General features: G+C 40.5%; 1 protein-coding gene across 1 annotated transcript in view; it reads left to right on the top strand.

The window, feature by feature from the left end:
- Positions 1-21,265, top strand: part of LRPPRC (leucine rich pentatricopeptide repeat containing) — a gene marked incomplete in the record, with an annotated part of 877,407 nt that overhangs the window by 256,694 nt on the left and 599,448 nt on the right. The window contains 2 exon segments of the mRNA XM_053712282.1: positions 13,138-13,194; positions 13,357-13,470. Coding sequence (XP_053568257.1) covers positions 13,138-13,194; positions 13,357-13,470 — 171 coding nt within the window.

The following is a 21,265-nucleotide window of genomic DNA, read 5'->3' on the forward strand; positions in this document are numbered from 1 at the left end:
CTTGACGATTGCGACTCTTTGGTGATTCCAGAGAAATTGTGCAAAATTGACAAATTCAATGAGGTCCCTGTGCACGCTGATGCCTTTCCGATACCCGAGGGTGGCGGACATAGTGACCAAGGAGTGGGAGAAGCCAGGTATACCTTTTGTCCCACCTCCTATATTTAAGAAAATGTTCCCCATTGTCGACCCCAGAAGGGACGCATGGCAAACAGTCCCTAAGGTTGAGAGGGCAGTTTCTACGTTGGCTAAGCGCACGACTATTCCCATTGAGGACAGTTGTGCTTTCAAAGATCCTATGGATAAAAAATTGGAAGGATTGCTTAAAAAAATATTTGTTCAGCAAGGTTTCCTTCTCCAGCCAATTTCGTGCATTATTCCTGTCACAACGGCGGCGTCTTTTTGGTTCGAGGAACTAGAAAATTCGCTCAATAAGGAGACTCCATATGAGGAAGTCATGGACAGAATTCAAGCACTAAAGTTGGCTAATTCCTTTATTTTAGATGCCGCTTTGCAATTGGCAAAATTAGCAGCGAAAAATTCAGGTTTTGCAATTGTGGCGCGCAGAGCGCTTTGGCTAAAATCTTGGTCGGCGGATGTGTCGTCCAAGACAAAATTGCTTAATATTCCTTTCAAGGGTAAGACCCTTTTTGGGCCAGAATTGAAGGAGATTATTTCAGACATCACTGGGGGAAAGGGCCATGCCCTCCCACAGGATAGGCCTTTCAAGGCTAAGAACAAATCTAATTTTCGTTCCTTTCGCAATTTCAGGAACGGACAGTCTCCTAACTCTGCAGCTTCTAGACAAGAGGGTAACGCTTCCCAGTCTAAACCAGCATGGAAACCAATGCAAGGCTGGAACAAGGGTAAACAGGCCAAGAAGCCTGCTGCTGCTACCAAGACAGCATGAAGGGGTAGCCCCCGATCTGGGACCGGATCTAGTAGGGGGCAGACTTTCTCTCTTTGCTCAGGCTTGGGCAAGAGATGTTCAGGATCCCTGGGCACTAGAAATAGTCTCTCAGGGTTATCTTCTAGAGTTCAAGGAACTTCCTCCAAGGGGAAGGTTCCACATGTCTCGCTTATCTTCAGACCAGATAAAGAGACAGGCATTCTTACATTGCGGAGTGATACACCCAGTTCAGACAGCGGAACAAGGTCTGGGGTTTTACTCAAACCTGTTTGTAGTTCCCAAAAAAGAGGGAACTTTCAGGCCAATTCTGGATTTAAAAATTCTAAACAAATTCCTCAGAGTTCCATCATTCAAAATGGAAACCATTCGAACGATTTTACCAACAATCCAGGAGGGTCAATTCATGACTACCGTGGACTTAAAGGATGCGTACCTACATATTCCTATCCACAAAGATCATCATCAGTTCCTAAGGTTCGCCTTTCTGGACAAACATTACCAGTTCGTGGCTCTTCCGTTCGGTTTAGCCACTGCTCCCAGAATTTTCACAAAGGTGCTAGGGTCCCTACTAGCGGTTCTAAGACCGAGGGGCATTGCGGTAGCACCTTACTTAGACGACATCCTAATCCAAGCGTCGTCCCTTTCCAGATCAAGGGCTCATACAGACATTGTATTAGCCTTTCTCAGGTCTCACGGGTGGAAGGTGAACGTAGAAAAGAGTTCCCTGTCCCCGTTTACAAGGGTTCCCTTTCTGGGAACAATAATAGATTTTGTAGAAATGAAGATCTTTCTGACAGAGGTCAGAAAATTAAAACTTCTAAACGCTTGTCAAGTTCTTCAATCTGTTCCTCAGCCTTCCATAGCTCAGTGCATGGAGGTAATAGGACTAATGGTTGCAGCAATGGACGTGGTTCCCTTTGCTCGAATTCATCTAAGACCATTACAACTGTGCATGCTCAAACAGTGGAATGGGGATTATGCAGACTTGTCTCCTCAGATTCACGTAGACCAGTTAACCAGAGACTCACTCAGTTGGTGGTTGACTCAAGATCACCTGTCTCAGGGAATGAGTTTCCGCAGACCAGAGTGGGTCATTGTCACGACCGACGCCAGTCTTTTAGGCTGGGGTGCGGTCTGGGACTCCTTGAAAGCTCAGGGTCTATGGTCTCGGGAAGAGTCTCTTCTCCCGATAAACATTCTGGAACTGAGAGCGATATTCAATGCGCTCCAGGCTTGGCCTCAACTAGCGAAGGCCAGATTCATAAGATTTCAGTCGGACAACATGACGACTGTAGCGTACATCAATCATCAGGGGGGAACAAAGAGTTCCTTGGCGATGAGAGAGGTATCCAAGATCATCAAATGGGCGGAGGATCACTCCTGCCATCTATCTGCAATTCACATCCCAGGAGTAGACAACTGGGAGGCGGATTTCTCCTGTTAAGTGTAGTCAGTCCACGGGTCATCATTACTTATGGGATATTAACTCCTCCCCAACAGGAAGTGCAAGAGGATCACCCAAGCAGAGCTGCTATATAGCTCCTCCCCTCTACGTCACACCCAGTCATTCTCTTGCACCCAACTAATAGATAGGATGTGTGAGAGGACTGTGGTGATTAAACTTAGTTTTTTATATCTTCAATCAAAAGTTTGTTATTTTAAACGGCACCGGAGTGTGTTGTTTCCTTCTCAGGCAGAATTTGAAGAAGAATCTACCTGAGTTTTTGTATATGATCTTAGCGGACGTAACTAAGATCCGTTTGCTGTTCTCAGCCATTCTGAGGAGTAAGGTAACTTCAGATCAGGGGACAGCGGGCAGGTTCACCTGCAAAGAGGTATGTTGCAGTATATTATTTTCTAAGGAATGGAATTGACTGAGAAAATACTGCTAATACCGATATAATGTAAGTACAGCCTTAAATGCAGTAGTAGCAACTGGTATCAGGCTGATATGTATATATGTTTACACTTAAGTATTTCTGGGGAATGGCACTTCACTGGGAAAATACTGTATGCATATAATTTTTAGCCTAACTTGCAGTGTGAGCGACTAGCAGCAGGCTTTTTAATGACATTTCATATATTAGATTTTAAACGTTTACTGGCATGTTAAATCGTTTAATTATCTGAGGTACTTGGTGAAAATTGTTTTGGGCTTTATTTTCCACATGGCTGTCGTTTGTTTTAAATTAAAACAGTTTACTGAGCTTCCCTCACTGTTGTAGTGTGAGTGGGAGGGGCCTATTTTGGCGCTTTTACTACGCATCAGAAATTCAGTCACAGTCTGTCTTTTTCTCCCTGCATGATCCAGGACGTCTCCACAGAGCTCAGGGGTCTTCAAAACTAGTTTTGAGGGAGGTAATCACTCACAGCAGACCTGTGAGACTGTGCTTGACTGTGATAAAAACGCTTATATTTTCAATTGTTATACGTTTTTTTCTGATATTAAGGGTTAATCATCCATTGCTAATGAGTGCAATCCTTTGCTAAATTTGGTTCCTATAACTAATCCGGTTCATTGTGATTCAACTGTGACAGTTTTTGTGTGCTTCTTAAAGGCACAGTAACGTTTTTACATATTGCTTGTAAATTTAGTTGAAAAGTATTTCCAAGCTTGCTAGTCTAATTGCTAGTTTGTTTAAACATGTCTGACACAGAGGAATCTCTTTGTGCAATATGTTCAAAAGCCAAGGTGGAGCCCAATAGAAATTTATGTACTAATTGCATTGATGCTACTTTAAATAAAAGTCAATCTGTACATGTTAAGCAACATTCACCAGACAACGAGGGGGAAGTTATGCCGACTAACTTGCCTCACGTGTCAGTACCTGCATCTCCCGCTCAGGAGGTGCGTGATATTGTAACGCCAAGTACATCAGGGCGGCCATTACAAATCACTCTACAAGACATGGCTAATGTTATGACTGAAGTTTTGTCTAAATTGCCAGAACTTAGGGGTAAACGAGATCACTCTGGGATGAGAACAGAGTATACTGATAATGCTAGAGCCATGTCTGATACTGCGTCACAATTGGCAGAGCATGAGGACGGAGAGCTTCATTCTGCGGGTGACGGATCTGATCCAAATAAACTGGATTCAGACATTTCAAATTTTAAGTTTAAGCTGGAAAACCTCCGTGTATTGCTAGGGGAGGTGTTAGCGGCTCTGAATGATTGTAACACAGTTGCAATCCCAGAGAAAATGTGTAGGTTGGATAAATATTTTGCGGTACCGACGAGTACTGACGTTTTTCCTATACCTAAGAGACTTACTGAAATTATTACTAAGGAGTGGGATAGACCCGGTGTGCCTTTCTCACCCCCTCCTATATTCAGAAAAATGTTTCCAATAGACGCCACCACACGGGACTTATGGCAAACGGTCCCTAAGGTGGAGGGAGCAGTTTCTACTTTAGCTAAGCGTACCACTATCCCGGTGGAGGATAGCTGTGCCTTTTCAGATCCAATGGATAAAAAGTTAGAGGGTTACCTTAAGAAAATGTTTGTTCAACAAGGTTTTATATTACAACCCCTTGCATGCATTGCGCAAGTCACGGCTGCGGCAGCATTTTGGTTTGAGTCTCTGGAAGAGACCCTTGACTCAGCGACATTAGATGAGATTTCACACAAGCTTAAAACCCTTAAGCTAGCTAATTCATTTATTTCTGATGCCGTAGTACATTTAACTAAACTTACGGCTAAGAATTCCGGATTCGCCATTCAGGCACGCAGAGCGCTGTGGCTAAAATCCTGGTCAGCTGATGTAACTTCTAAATCGAAATTACTCAACATACCTTTCAAGGGGCAGACTTTATTCGGGTCCGGTTTGAAAGAAATTATCGCTGATATTACGGGAGGTAAGGGCCATGCCCTGCCTCAAGACAGAGCCAAACCCAGGGCTAGACAGTCTAATTTTCGTGCCTTTCGTAACTTCAAGGCAGGAGCAGCTTCAACTTCCTCTGCTCCAAAACAGGAAGGAGCTGTTGCTCGCTACAGACAGGGCTGGAAACCTAACCAGGCCTGGAACAAGGGCAAGCAGGCCAGAAAACCTGCTGCTGCCCCTAAGACAGCATGAAGTGAGGGCCCCCGATCCGGAAACGGATCTAGTGGGGGGCAGACTCTCTCTCTTCGCCCAGGCTTGGGCAAGAGATGTCCAGGATCCCTGGGCGTTGGAGATCATATCTCAGGGATATCTTCTGGACTTCAAAGCTTCTCCTCCACAAGGGAGATTTCACCTTTCAAGGTTGTCAACAAACCAGATAAAGAAAGAGGCGTTTCTACGCTGTGTACAAGACCTTTTACTAATGGGAGTGATCCACCCAGTTCCGCGGTCGGAACACGGACAAGGGTTTTACTCAAATCTGTTTGTGGTTCCCAAAAAAGAGGGAACCTTCAGACCAATATTGGATTTAAAGATCCTAAACAAATTCCTAAGAGTTCCATCATTCAAGATGGAAACTATTCGGACAATCTTACCCATGATCCAAAGAGGTCAGTACATGACCACAGTGGATTTAAAGGATGCTTACCTTCACATACCGATTCACAGAGAGCATTACCGGTATCTAAGGTTTGCCTTCCTAGACAGGCATTACCAGTTTGTAGCTCTTCCCTTCGGGTTGGCTACGGCTCCAAGAATCTTTACAAAGGTTCTGGGCTCTCTTCTGGCGGTACTAAGACCGCGAGGAATTTCGGTAGCTCCGTACCTAGACGACATTCTGATACAAGCGTCAAGCTTTCAAACTGCCAAGTCTCATACAGAGTTAGTACTGGCATTTCTAAGGTCGCATGGGTGGAAAGTAAACTAGGAGAAGAGTTCTCTCTTACCACTCACAAGAGTTCCCTTCTTGGGGACTCTTATAGATTCTGTAGAAATGAAAATTTACCTGACAGAGGACAGGTTAACAAAGCTTCTAAATGCTTGCCGTGCCCTTCATTCCATTCAACACCCGTCAGTGGCTCAATGCATGGAGGTAATCGGCTTAATGGTAGCGGCAATGGACATAGTTCCTTTTGCACGCCTGCACCTCAGACCGCTGCAATTGTGCATGCTAAGTCAGTGGAATGGGGATTACTCAGATTTGTCCCCTACGCTGAATCTGGATCAAGAGACCAGAGATTCTCTTCTATGGTGGCTTTCTCTGCCACATCTGTCCAGGGGGATGCCCTTCAGCAGGCCAGACTGGACAATTGTAACTACAGACGCCAGCCTACTAGGTTGGGGCGCTGTCTGGAATTCCCTGAAGGCTCAGGGATCATGGACTCAAGAGGAGAGTCTCCTTCCAATAAACATTCTGGAATTGAGAGCAGTTCTCAATGCTCTTCTGGCTTGGCCTCAGTTAGCAACTCTGAGGTTTATCAGGTTTCAGTCGGACAACATCACGACTGTGGCTTACATCAACCATCAGGGGGGGACAAGAAGTTCCTTAGCGATGATGGAAGTATCAAAGATAATTCGCTGGGCAGAGTCTCACTCTTGCCACCTGTCAGCGATCCACATCCCAGGAGTGGAGAACTGGGAGGCGGATTTCCTAAGTCGCCAGACTTTTCATCCGGGGGAGTGGGAACTTCATCCGGAGGTCTTTGCCCAAATACTTCAACGTTGGGGCAAACCAGATATGGATCTCATGGCGTCTCGCCGGAACGCCAATCTTCCTCGTTACGGGTCCAGGTCCAGGGACCCGGGAGCGGTTCTGATAGATGCCTTGACAGCACCTTGGATGGCTTATGTGTTTCCACCCTTCCCGATGCTTCCTCGTTTGATTGCCAGGATCAAACAGGAGAAAGCATCAGTGATTCTAATAGCGCCTGCGTGGCCACGCAGGACCTGGTATGCAGATCTAGTGGACATGTCATCCTGTCAACCTTGGTCTCTGCCTCTGAGACAGGACCTTCTAATTCAGGGTCCTTTCAAACATCAAAATCTAATTTCTCTGAAGCTGACTGCATGGAAATTGAACGCTTAATTTTATCAAAGCGTGGATTTTCGGAGCCAGTAATTGATACCTTAATACAGGCTAGGAAACCTGTTACCAGGAAGATTTACCATAAGATATGGCGTAAATACTTACACTGGTGCGAATCCAAGGGTTACTCATGGAGTAAGGTTAGGATTCCTAGGATATTGTCTTTTCTACAAGAAGGTTTAGAAAAGGGTTTATCTGCAAGTTCTTTAAAGGGACAGATCTCAGCTCTGTCCATCCTTCTACACAAACGTCTGTCAGAAGTTCCAGACGTTCAGGCTTTTTGCCAGGCTTTAGCTAGAATTAAGCCTGTGTTTAAGACTGTAGCTCCACCGTGGAGCTTAAACTTAGTTCTTAACGTTTTACAGGGTGTTCCGTTTGAACCCCTTCATTCCGTTGATATCAAGCTGTTATCTTGGAAAGTTCTGTTTTTAATGGCTATTTCCTCGGCTCGTAGAGTTTCTGAGTTATCAGCCTTACATTGTGATTCTCCGTATCTGATTTCTTTCATGTAATTAACAAGAGTCCATGAGCTAGTGACGTATGGGATATACATTCCTACCAGGAGGGGCAAAGTTTCCCAAACCTTAAAATGCCTATAAATACACCCCTCACCACACCCACAAATCAGTTTATGGAGATTGAACGCTTGATTCTTGGTCATAGAGGTTTCTCTGACTCTGTGATTAATACTATGTTACAGGCTCGTAAATCTGTATCTCGAGAGATATATTATAGAGTCTGGAAGACTTATATTTCTTGGTGTCTTTCTCATCATTTTTCTTGGCATTCTTTTAGAATACCGAGAATTTTACAATTTCTTCAGGATGGTTTAGATAAGGGTTTGTCCGCAAGTTCTTTGAAAGGACAAATCTCCGCTCTTTCTGTTCTTTTTCACAGAAAGATTGCTATTCTTCCTGATATTCATTGTTTTGTACAAGCTTTGGTTCGTATAAAACCTGTCATTAAGTCAATTTCTCCTCCTTGGAGTTTGAATTTGGTTCTGGGAGCTCTTCAAGCTCCTCCGTTTGAACCTATGCATTCATTGGACATTAAATTACTTTCTTGGAAAGTTTTGTTCCTTTTGGCCATCTCTTCTGCTAGAAGAGTTTCTGAATTATCTGCTCTTTCGTGTGAGTCTCCTTTTCTGATTTTTCATCAGGATAAGGCGGTGTTGCGAACTTCTTTTGAATTTTTACCTAAAGTTGTGAATTCCAACAACATTAGTAGAGAAATTGTGGTTCCTTCATTATGTCCTAATCCTAAGAATTCTAAGGAGAAATCATTGCATTCTTTGGATGTTGTTAGAGCTTTGAAATATTATGTTGAAGCTACGAAATCTTTCCGTAAGACTTCTAGTCTATTTGTTATCTTTTCCGGTTCTAGGAAAGGCCAAAAAGCTTCTGCCATTTCTTTGGCATCTTGGTTGAAATCTTTAATTCATCTTGCCTATGTTGAGTCGGGTAAAATTCCGCCTCAAAGAATTACAGCTCATTCTACTAGGTCAGTATCTACTTCCTGGCCGTTTAGGAATGAAGCTTCGGTTGACCAGATCTGCAAAGCAGCAACTTGGTCCTCTTTGCATACTTTTACTAAATTCTACCATTTTGATGTATTTTCTTCTTCTGAAGCAGTTTTTGGTAGAAAAGTTCTTCAGGCAGCGGTTTCAGTTTGAATCTTCTGCTTATGTTTTTTGTTAAACTTTATTTTGGGTGTGGATTATTTTCAGCAGGAATTGGCTGTCTTTATTTTATCCCTCCCTCTCTAGTGACTCTTGTGTGGAAAGATCCACATCTTGGGTAGTCATTATCCCATACGTCACTAGCTCATGGACTCTTGTTAATTACATGAAAGAAAACATAATTTATGTAAGAACTTACCTGATAAATTCATTTCTTTCATATTAACAAGAGTCCATGAGGCCCACCCTTTTTTGTGGTGGTTATGATTTTTTTGTATAAAGCACAATTATTCCAATTCCTTATTTTATATGCTTCGCACTTTTTTTCTTATCACCCCACTTCTTGGCTATTCGTTAAACTGATTTGTGGGTGTGGTGAGGGGTGTATTTATAGGCATTTTAAGGTTTGGGAAACTTTGCCCCTCCTGGTAGGAATGTATATCCCATACGTCACTAGCTCATGGACTCTTGTTAATATGAAAGAAATGAATTTATCAGGTAAGTTCTTACATAAATTATGTTTTTTCATTCAGATAAGGTAGTTCTGCGTACTAAACCTGGGTTCTTACCTAAGGTAGTCACTAACAAGAATATCAATCAAGAGATTGTTGTTCCATCATTGTGTCCTAACCCTTCTTCAAAGAAGGAACGACTTCTGCACAATCTAGATGTAGTCCGTGCCCTGAAATTTTATTTACAGGCAACTAAAGATTTTTGCCAAACTTCTTCCCTGTTTGTCGTTTATTCTGGACAGAGGAGAGGTCAAAAAGCATCTGCTACCTCTCTATCCTTTTGGCTTCGTAGCATAATACGTTTAGCCTATGAGACTGCTGGACAGCAACCTCCTGAAAGGATTACAGCTCATTCTACTAGAGCTGTGGCTTCCACTTGGGCCTTTAAGAACGAGGCCTCTGTTGAACAGATTTGCAAGGCTGCAACTTGGTCTTCTCTTCATACTTTTTCCAAATTTTACAAATTTGACACTTTTGCTTCTTCTGAGGCTGTTTTTGGGAGAAAGGTTCTTCAGGCAGTGGTTCCTTCCGTATAGAGATCCTGCCTGTCCCTCCCGTCATCCGTGTACTTAGCTTTGGTATTGGTATCCCATAAGTAATGATGACCCGTGGACTGACTACACTTAACAGGAGAAAACATAATTTATGCTTACCTGATAAATTCCTTTCTCCTGTAGTGTAGTCAGTCCACGGCCCGGCCCTGTTTTTTAAGTCAGGTCTAAATTTTTAAATTATACTCCAGTCACCACTGCACCCTATAGTTTCTCCTTTCTCGTTTGGTTCTCGGTCGAATGACTGGGTGTGACGTAGAGGGGAGGAGCTATATAGCAGCTCTGCTTGGGTGATCCTCTTGCACTTCCTGTTGGGGAGGAGTTAATATCCCATAAGTAATGATGACCCGTGGACTGACTACACTACAGGAGAAAGGAATTTATCAGGTAAGCATAAATTATGTTTTTTTGAGTCGTCAGACTTTCCATCCGGGGGAGTGGGAACTCCACCCGGAGGTCTTTGCCCAGTTAACTCAACTATGGGGCATTCCAGACATGGATCTGATGGCGTCTCATCAGAACTTCAAGGTTCCTTGCTACGGGTCCAGATCCAGGGATCCCAAGGCGACTCTAGTGGATGCATTGGTGGCGCCTTGGTCGTTCAACCTAGCTTATGTGTTTCCACCGTTTCCTCTCCTTCCCAGGCTTGTAGCCAGGATCAAACAGGAGAAGGCCTCGGTGATTCTGATAGCTCCTGCGTGGCCACGCAGGACTTGGTATGCAGACCTGGTGAATATGTCATCGGCTCCACCATGGAAGCTACCTTTGAGACAGGATCTTCTAGTACAAGGTCCATTCAAACATCCAAATCTAGTCTCTCTGCAACTGACTGCTTGGAATTTGAACGCTAGGAAAATTTACCATAAGATATGGAAAAAATATATCTGTGGGTGCGAATCCAAGGGATTCTCTTGGAGTAAAATTAAAATTCCTAGGATACTCTCCTTTCTCCAAGAGGGTTTGGATAAAGGGTTGTCAGCGAGTTCTCTAAAAGGACAGATATCTGCTCTGTCTGTTTTGTTGCACAAACGTCTGGCAGCAGTGCCAGATGTACAGGCATTTGTACAGGCCTTAGTCAGAATCAAGCCTGTCTACAGACCCATGACTCCTCCATGGAGTCTAAACTTAGTTCTTTCAGTTCTTCAAGGGGTTCCGTTTGAACCTTTACATTCCATAGATATTAAGTTACTATCTTGGAAAGTTCTGTTTTTGGTTGCTATTTCTTCTGCTAGAAGAGTTTCTGAATCGTCTGCTTTGCAGTGTTCTTCACCCTATCTGGTATTCCATACAGATAAGGTTGTTTTGTGTACCAAACCTGGTTTTCTTCCCAAAGTGGTTTCCAACAGGAATATTAACCAGGAAATAGTTGTTCCCTCTCTGTGTCCGAATCCAGTTTCAAAGAAGGAACGTTTGTTACACAATTTAGATGTGGTCCGTGCTTTAAAATTCTATTTAGAAGCAACAAAGGATTTCAGACAGACTTCATCTTTGTTTGTCGTTTATTCTGGTAAGAGGAGAGAGCAGAAGGCTACTGCTACCTCTTTCTTTTTGGCTGAAAAGCATCATCCGATTGGCTTATGAGACTGCCGGACGGCAGCCTCCTGAACGAATTACAGCTCACTCTACTAGAGCTGTGGCTTCCACATGGGCCTTCAAGAACGAGGCTTCTGTTGATCAGATCTGTAAGGCAGCGACTTGGTCTTCTCTGCATACTTTTGCCAAATTTTACAAATTCGATACTTATGCTTCTTCGGAGGCTGTTTTTGGGAGAAAGGTTTTGCAAGCCGTGGTGCCTTCCGTTTAGGTAACCTGACTTGTTCCCTCCCTTCATCCGTGTCCTAAAGCTTTGGTATTGGTTCCCACAAGTAAGGATGAAGCCGTGGACCGGACACACCAATGTAGGAGAAAAGAGAATTTATGCTTACCTGATACATTTCTTTTTCCTATGGTGTGTCCGGTCCACGGCCCGCCCTGGCTTTTTAGTCAGGTTTCAAATTTTTTATTTCTGTACACTACAGTCACCACGGCACCCTATAGTTTCTCCTTTTTCTCCTAACCGTCGGTCGAATGACTGGGGGGCTGAGCCAGAGGAGGAGCTATAAGGACAGCTTTTGCTGTGCTCTCTTTGCCATTTCCTGTTGGGGAAGAGAATATTCCCTCAAGTAAGGATGAAGCCATGGACCGGACACACCGTAGGAGAAAGAAATTTATCAGTTAAGCATAAATTCTGTTTTATGGTTATGTCCTTAGCCTAAAGGACCTCCACAGACATTTACTTTTCACTTTTTTAGGACAGTATAAGTTTCTTTTTTAAGTTTACAACTACTCCTATCTTATGTGCAACCAAGAAATTAAATAGTCATCTTTTGGATTGTTTATATTAAATCAGGTGAGTTGGGACTATGCTTTGCATGATATAGTGCCAAGCTTGTTATTTACACCATGCCCTAGATTGATGGCATTTGTTATATGAATTGATGCCACTATTACCTGTTTACACAATTTTAGTGGATCGCTTGCTATTGCTGATTATATGTACTCTATAGATAAATGTGTAAGGCTGTTTCCTATAACTGATATATAGTCTTTAGCCCTTTTGGCTTTTTTTGTTTTTGCTTTTAATATTTTTAATTCATTGTAATATGTACTAAATTCAACCTCTGTAAGTATATATCTGTATATATCTGTTATTTTAAGTGGGGACTAGATATTTTTCCCCCTAACCATTGCATATAGATATTCAAGATATTTTTATGTCAGAATGAAGTCCAGGCTTACTTTAAGAGTCCCCTTGCATTGGTGGAGAGCTAACAAAGATAAATAGCCCACCTTGTTGAAATTGGCAAAAACCCTACTTGTGCATCTCAGGCACCTCAACACCATCTAAGTGCCTCTTCTGTGCTGCAGGCAAAATAGCTGCAAAAGAGAGCCAGCCTCATCCAGGAGCATGTGGACATTTTTACATTTCAATGCAAAGTTTCTGAAAAAGTGAATAACAGAATGGTATAAACAGTGATAGTCTGATAGTCTACCTCTTACTAGTTCTACCTCTTTTCAAAAAGTTTGTGGTTTTGTTTTGCTTAATTATAAAAAATTGTTCTGCTGCTTAAACAATTGGACCAACAGTTGTGTTAATGTACAGCTTTAGTCTAAAGTTTATACTTATGACATTCAGTATACAGATTTTACTTTAAAATATAGGGAAAATTATTTATTTATTTTTTAGTCGATTAATCGAAAAAAATAATCGACTGATTATTCGATTATGAAAATAATCGTTAGTTGCAGCCCTACACCCATATATTACATAACACAAACATTTTCAAGAAAAAAAGAAAAAAAACAGTGTCTCTTTTTAAAATGTTTCCAGCTATTTGAGTTTATTGCACTTGAGATAAAAAAAAAGTCTGAGAAATAATTTAGACAACTTTTTCCACTGGTTTTCTTTATGTATGTTTCTGTATTATTACTAGTATTAGTATTACTGTGTTTAATTTTTTTTATTTTTTTTTCCATTTAGGATGTAATTATTTTGGTGGATCCAGTCGAAAGGTTATCAGCTTCAGATTTGTCTAAGGTAAGTTTTTGTAACCATTACCTTACTACATAAACAATTTGGTAGATATTTGAAAACTTTAGTACCTGTAGTTTATTTGTTCACTGAATGTGTGTACTCTCTGTGCCACATATCCACATGTATTGTACTGGCTTATTTTTGTTTTTCTTGATTTCATTTCAGACCGGGGAATATAAAGTTGCATCTTTAGAGGAGGAACTAGAAAATCTGAGAAATTCAAACCAGTCTATTGGGGATACTCTAAAGCAGCTTATAATTGTACTTTGTGGAGATGAGGTAATGGGACTATTTTTTCTTACAGCAAATAAATGGTACATTAGGTAACAATTGATCATTTAGTAGCAAAGCAGGTTATTCTTAATTGCTATTTTCTTTATTTCAAGCTGGTATATGTGTGTGTGTATATATACAGTATATGTGTGTGTATGTATATATGTGTGTGTGTATATATACAGTATATGTGTGTGTATGTATATATGTGTGTGTGTATATATACAGTATATGTGTGTGTATGTATATATGTGTGTGTATATATATATTTAAGAAGCAATGACTCAAACATGATTATTATACACTAGTTGTCTTTTCAGTTACACCTAAAAAAAGTTCAGTTTGCAAGGAATTAAAGGGACAGTATAGTCAAAATTTAACTTTCATGATTCACATAGGGCATGCAATTTTAAACAATTTTCTTTACTTTTATCATCAAATTTACGTAGCTCTCTTGGAAGTCTTTGTTGAAAGCTAAACCTAGGTTGGCTCATATGCTAATGTTTAAGCCGTTGAAGGCCGCCTCTTATCTTAGTGCATTTTGACAGTTTTCAAAGCTGTACAGTGCTAGTTCACGTGTTTCTTGCGTGGAGTTTTCTTTCATGTAATTAGCAAGAGTCCATGAGCTAGTGACGTATGGGATATACATTCCTACCAGGAGGGGCAAAGTTTCCCAAACCTTAAAATGCCTATAAATACACCCCTCACCACACCCACAATTCAGTTTTACAAACTTTGCCTCCGATGGAGGTGGTGAAGTAAGTTTGTGCTAGATTCTACGTTGATATGCGCTCCGCAGCAAGTTGGAGCCCGGTTTTCCTCTCAGCGTGCAGTGAATGTCAGAGGGATGTGAGGAGAGTATTGCCTATTTGAATGCAGTGATCTCCTTCTAAGGGGTCTATTTCATAGGTTCTCTGTTATCGGTCGTAGAGATTCATCTCTTACCTCCCTTTTCAGATCGACGATATACTCTTATATATACCATTACCTCTGCTGATTCTCGTTTCAGTACTGGTTTGGCTATCTGCTATATGTAGATGAGTGTCCTGGGGTAAGTAAGTCTTATTTTCTGTGACACTCTAAGCTATGGTTGGGCACTTTGTTTATAAAGTTCTAAATATATGTATTCAAACATTTATTTGCCTTGACTCAGAATGTTCAACTTTCCTTATTTTTCAGTCAGTCAGTTTCATATTTGGGATAATGCATTTTAATTTAACATTTTTTACCTTAAAATTTGACTTTTTCCCTGTGGGCTGTTAGGCTCGCGGGGGCTGAAAATGCTTCATTTTATTGCGTCATTCTTGGCGCGGACTTTTTTGGCGCAAAAATTCTATTTCCGTTTCCGGCGTCATACGTGTCGCCGGAAGTTGCGTCATTCTTTGACGTTATTTTGCGCCAAAAATGTCGGCGTTCCGGATGTGGCGTCATTTTTGGCGCCAAAAAGCATTTAGGCGCCAAATAATGTGGGCGTCTTATTTGGCGCGAAAAAATATGGGCGTCACTTTTGTCTCCACATTATTTAAGTCTCATTTTTTATTGCTTCTGGTTGCTAGAAGCTTGTTCTTTGGCATTTTTTCCCATTCCTGAAACTGTCATTTAAGGAATTTGATCAATTTTGCTTTATATGTTGTTTTTTTCTTTTACATATTGCAAGATGTTCCACGTTGCAACTGAGTCAGAAGATACTTCAGGAAAATCACTGCACAATGCTGGAGCTACCAAGCTAAGTGTATCTGCTATAAACTTTTGGTATCTGTTTCTCCAGCTGTTATTTGTATTGCATGTCATGTCAAACTTATTAATGCAGATAAAATTTCCTTTAGTACTGTTACATTACCTGTTGCTGTTCCGTCAACATCTAATTTTCAGAGTGTTCCTGATAACATAAGAGATTTTATTTTTTAAATCCATTAAGAAGGCTATGTCTGTTATTTTTCCTTCTAGTATACATAAAAGTCTTTTAAAACTTCTCTTTTTTTCAGATGAATTTTTAAATGAACATCATCATTCTGATACTGATAATGGTTCTTCTGGTTCTGAGGTTTCTGTCTCAGAGGTTGATGCTGATAAATCTTTGTATTTGTTCAAGATGGAATTTATTCGTTCTTTACTTAAAGAAGTGTTATTTGCATTAGAAATAGAGGATTCTGGTCCTCTTGATACTAAATGTAAACGTTTAAATAAGGTTTTTAAATCTCCTGTAGTTATTCCAGAAGTGTTTTATCTCCCTGATGCTATTTCTGAAGTAATTTCCAGGGAATGGAATAATTTGGGTAATTTATTTACTCCTTCTAGACGTTTAAGCAAATTATATCCTGTGCCATCTGACAGATTAGAGTTTTTTGGGACAAAAATCCCTAAGGTTATGGGGCTGTCTCTACTCCTGCTAATGTACTACTATTCCTACGGCAGATAGTACTTCATTTAAGGATCCTTTAGATAGGAAAATTGATTCCTTTCTAAGAAAAGCTTACTTATGTTCAGGTAATCTTCTTAGACCTGCTGTATTTTTAGCGGATGTTGCTGCAGCTTCAACTTTTTGGTTAGAAGCTTTAGCGCAACAAGTAACAGATCATAATTTTATAGCATTATTTTTATTCTATAACATGCTAATAATTTTATTGGTGATACCATCTTTTGATATCATTAGAGTTGATGTCAGGTATATGTCTCTAGCTATTTTAGCTAGAATAGCTTTATGGATTAAACTTGGAATGCTGACATGTCTTCTAAGTCAACTTTGCTTTCCCTTTCTTTCCAGGGTAAATAATCATTTTCGTTCCTTTCCTCACAAGGAACAAAAGCCTGATCCTTCATCCTCAGGAGCGGTATCAGTTTGGAAACTATTTCCAGTTTGGAATATATCCAAGCCTTATAGAAACCTATAGCCAGCTCCTAAGTACCTATGAAGGTGCGGCCCTTATTCCAGCTCAGCTGGTATGGGGCAGATTACGTTTTCTTCAAAGAAATTTGGATCAATTCCGTTCTTAATCTCTGGTTTCAGAAACATTGTTTCAGAAAGGTACAGAATTGGCTTCAAGTTAAGGCCTCCTGCTAAGAGATTCTTTTCTTTCCCGTGTCCCAGTTAACACAGCAAAGGCTCAGCATTTCTGAAATGTGTTTCAGATCTAGAGTTGGCTGGAGTATTTATGCCAGTTCCAGTTCTGGAACAGGGGCTGGGGTCTTATTTTATCTCTTCATTGTACCAAAGAAGGTCAATTCCTTCAGACCAGTTCCGGATCTATCATTATTAAATCATTATGTTAGGATACCAACATTCAAGATGGTTACTGTAGGACTATCCTGCCTTTTGTTTAGCAAGGGCATTATATGTCTACAATAGATTTACAGGATGTGTATCTGCATATTCCGATTCATCCAGATCACTTTTAGTGTCTGAGATTCTCTTTTTAGACAAGCATTACCAGTTTTGTGGCTCTACCGTTTGGCTTAGCCTCAGTTCCAAGAATTTTTTTCAAAGGTTCTCGGTGCCCTTCTTTCTGTAATCAGAGAATAGGGTTTTGGTATTTCCTTATTTGGACGATATCTTGGTATTTGCTCAGTCTTCTCATTTTCGAAGAATCTCATACGAATCGACTTGTGTTGTTTCTTCAAGTTCATGGTTGGAGGATCAATTTACCAATCAGTTCATTGATTCCTCAGACAAGGGTAACCTTTTTAGGTTTCTAGATAAATTCAGTGTCTATGACTCTGTCCTTGTCAGACAAGAGAAGTTTAACATTGATATCAGCTTGTCAAAACCTTCAGTCACAATCATTCCCTTTGGTAGCCTTATGCATGGAAATGTTGGGTCTTAGGACTGCCGCATCAGATGCGATCTCCTTTGCTCGTTTTCACATGCGACCTCTTCAGCTCTGTATGCTGAACCAATGGTGCAGGGATTACTCAAAGATATCTCAATTAATATCTTTAAACCGATTTTACAACACTCTCTGACATGGTGGACAGATCACCATCGTTTAGTTCAGGGGGCTTCTTTGTTCTTCCGACCTGGACTATAATCTCAACAGATGCAAGTCTTACAGGTTGGGGAGCTGTGTGGGGGTATCTGACGGCACAAGGGGTTTGGGAATCTCAGGAGGTGAGATTTCCGATCAATATTTTGGAACTCCGTGCAATTTTCAGAGCTCTTTAGTCTTGGCCTCTTCTGAAGAGAGAGTTGTTCATTTGTTTTCAGATAGACAATGTCACAACTGTGGCATACATCAATCATCAAGGAGGGACTCACAGTCCTCTGGCTATGAAAGAAGTATCTCGAATTTTGGTTTGGGCGGAATCCAGCTCCTGTCTAATCTCTGCGGTTCATATCCCAGGTATGGACAATTGGAAAGCGGATTATCTCAGTCGTCAAACGTTGCATCCGGGCGAATGGTCTCTTCACCCAGAGGTATTTCTTCAGATTGTTCAAATGTAGGAACTTCCAGAAATAGATCTGATGGCTTCTCATCTAAACAAGAAACTTCCCAGGTATCTGTCCAGATCCCGGGATCCTCAGGCGGAGGCAGTGGATGCATTATCACTTCCTTGGAAGTATCATCCTCCCTATATCTTTCCGCCTCTAGTTCTTCTTCCAAGAGTAACCTCCAAGATTCTGAAGGAATGCTCGTTTGTTCTGCTGGTAGCTCCGGCATGGCCTTACAGGTTTTGGTATGCGGATCTTGTCCGGATGGCCTCTTGCCAACCGTGGACTCTTCCGTTAAGACCAGACCTTTTGTCTCAAGGTCCTTTTTTTCCATCAGAATCTGAAATCCTTAAATTTAAAGGTATGGCGATTGAACGCTTGATTCTTGGTCAAAGAGGTTTCTCTGACTCTGTGATTAATACTATGTTACAGGCTCGTACATCTGTATCCAGAGAGATATATTATAGAGTCTGGAAGACTTATATTTCTTGGTGTCTTTCTCATCATTTTTCTTGGCATTCTTTTAGAATACCGAGAATATTACAGTATTCTTCAGGATGGTTTAGATAAGGGTTTGTCCGCAAGTTCCTTGAAAGGTCAAATCTCTGCTCTTTCTGTTCTTTTTCACAGAAAGATTGCTATTCTTCCTGATATTCATTGTTTTGTACAAGCTTTGGTTCGTATAAAGCCTGTCATTAAGTCAATTTCTCCTCCTTGGAGTTTGAATTTGGTTCTGGGGGCTCTTCAAGCTCCTCCATTTGAACCTATGCATTCATTGGATATTAAATTACTTTCTTGGAAAGTTTTTTGTTCCTTTTGGCCATCTCTTCTGCCAGAAGAGTTTCTGAATTATCTGCTCTTTCTTGTGAGTCTCCTTTTCTGATTTTTCATCAGGATAAGGCGGTGTTGCGAACTTCTTTTGAATTTTTACCTAAAGTTGTGAATTCCAACAACATTAGTAGAGAAATTGTGGTTCCTTCATTATGTCCTAATCCTAAGAATTCTAAGGAGAAATCGTTGCATTCTTTGGATGTTGTTAGAGCTTTGAAATATTATGTTGAAGCTACGAAATCTTTTCGTAAGACTCCTAGTCTATTTGTTATTTTTTCCGGTTCTAGAAAAGGCCAGAAAGCTTCTGCCATTTCTTTGGCATCTTGGTTGAAATCTTTAATTCATCTTGCCTATGTTGAGTCGGGTAAAACTCCGCCTCAGAGAATTACAGCTCATTCTACTAGGTCAGTTTCTACTTCCTGGGCGTTTAGGAATGAAGCTTCGGTTGACCAGATCTGCAAAGCAGCGACTTGGTCCTCTTTGCATACTTTTACTAAATTCTACCATTTTGATGTATTTTCTTCTTCTGAAGCAGTTTTTGGTAGAAAAGTACTTCAGGCAGCGGTTTCAGTTTGAATCTTCTGCTTATGTTTTTCATTAAACTTTATTTTGGGTGTGGATTATTTTCAGCAGGAATTGGCTGTCTTTATTTTATCCCTCCCTCTCTAGTGACTCTTGTGTGGAAAGATCCACTTCTTGGGTAGTCATTATCCCATACGTCACTAGCTCATGGACTCTTGCTAATTACATGACAGAAAACATAATTTATGTAAGAACTTACCTGATAAATTCATTTCTTTCATATTAGCAAGAGTCCATGAGGCCCGCCCTTTTTTTTTTTGTGGTGGTTATGATTTTGTATAAAGCACAATTATTCCAATTCCTTATTTTATATGCTTTCGCACTTTTTTCTTATCACCCCACTTCTTGGCTATTCGTTAAACTGAATTGTGGGTGTGGTGAGGGGTGTATTTATAGGCATTTTAAGGTTTGGGAAACTTTGCCCCTCCTGGTAGGAATGTATATCCCATACGTCACTAGCTCATGGACTCTTGCTAATATGAAAGAAATGAATTTATCAGGTAAGTTCTTACATAAATTATGTTATTTGAGTTAGCACTGAGGTAAAAAGTATATTATTATAACTGTGTTGGTAATGCAAAACTGTGGAATGGGTAGGATTCTCTGGAATATTGATAGTGTCTGAACCATCAATAGCAGCCCCACTTTTGGTATTGATTCAGCTACGCAAGCCGTTTTTTTAAGAAAAATACTAGATGCTACACACCCAACAGGTTATTGTTCTACTTATTTTAGCTGAGTTATAAAAAGGGTCATTGTTTTTTAAGACTAAAACCTAAGAAGCCGACAAACCCTTTCCATTAGATAAAGCAGACACTTCCTGTTAGTCCTTAAAAATAATATCCCCTCTCCCCATAAAGGCTTAATTGTAGTAACCAGCCAACCTTGTTAACAGTATAGGCACTTGGCACTTCTTAAAGGGACAGTTTACTCCAAAATGTTCTCCCCCTTAACTTGTCCCCACTGATCCACTTTACCTGCTGGAGTGTATTAAATTGTTTACAAGTATTTTGATTACCCTTATATTGGCATATGAAATAGTTTATTTAGCCTGTGGTATTCCCACCCATCCTGAAAGTGTTTGGTCTCTAGGCCAAGTTGTGTAAACACAGCCAGTAGAAGACATTACACTCCCAGTGGGTTAAAGAAGAGATAAGGTAATACAATGTTAATTTTCCATTGTTCTCTCCAAGTATTAGTGATTGGTTTATGGACAGATATAAGATAAAGAAGCAGTATATGTACACAATATGATATAGTAATGAGATCTGATTATACCTACAAGCTATACCCATTTTATTAGGTTGTGGCTTCAAAACACAAAATCAGCTAATTCATATACACAAATAAGCCTTAAAAAAGCAAATCTCATACATTTTATGCTCTGCAGCTGGTAAAAAAAAATAATTAAATACACATTAAGGAAAAAACAATGTTATAGTATACTGTCCCTTTAATGCATTAACTGAGTCGTATACTGCAATGAATCTTACCACACTGGCTGCCCCTTCCATAAATCTCATACTTGTAATATCCCCCCCAACACATTAACCCTTGCCAAACTACTTACCTATAATCATTCTGTTTTGTAGACCTCCCTATTACATTAGCCTTTACTGCTACTTCCCCCCTTCACATTAATCTTAATTGCACTGGGTTTCTCAAACCTTTAGCTTATTTGAACAAAGCAAAATTGCAGTTTTGGTATAGAGCGTTCCTGTCTTCTGTTTGGTTATTTATTTAATTAGGCATCCAACACACATTAAACATTATAAAAGGTGGGAGTCTGCACCAGGCTTCAGACTAAAGTGAGTATAGGGCTGATGTGGACCCCCGTGGCTTTACTTTTAATTAATAGGTTCTTTTTACTGGCTTACTAATAGTTAAATTACTGAATGCATTAAATGGACATAAACCCCAAATTTTCTTTCATGATTCAGACTGCTCATACATTTTTAAACA

Source organism: Bombina bombina, chromosome 4 (assembly GCF_027579735.1).
Source record: "Bombina bombina isolate aBomBom1 chromosome 4, aBomBom1.pri, whole genome shotgun sequence".
Classification (NCBI taxonomy): Eukaryota; Metazoa; Chordata; class Amphibia; order Anura; family Bombinatoridae; genus Bombina; species Bombina bombina.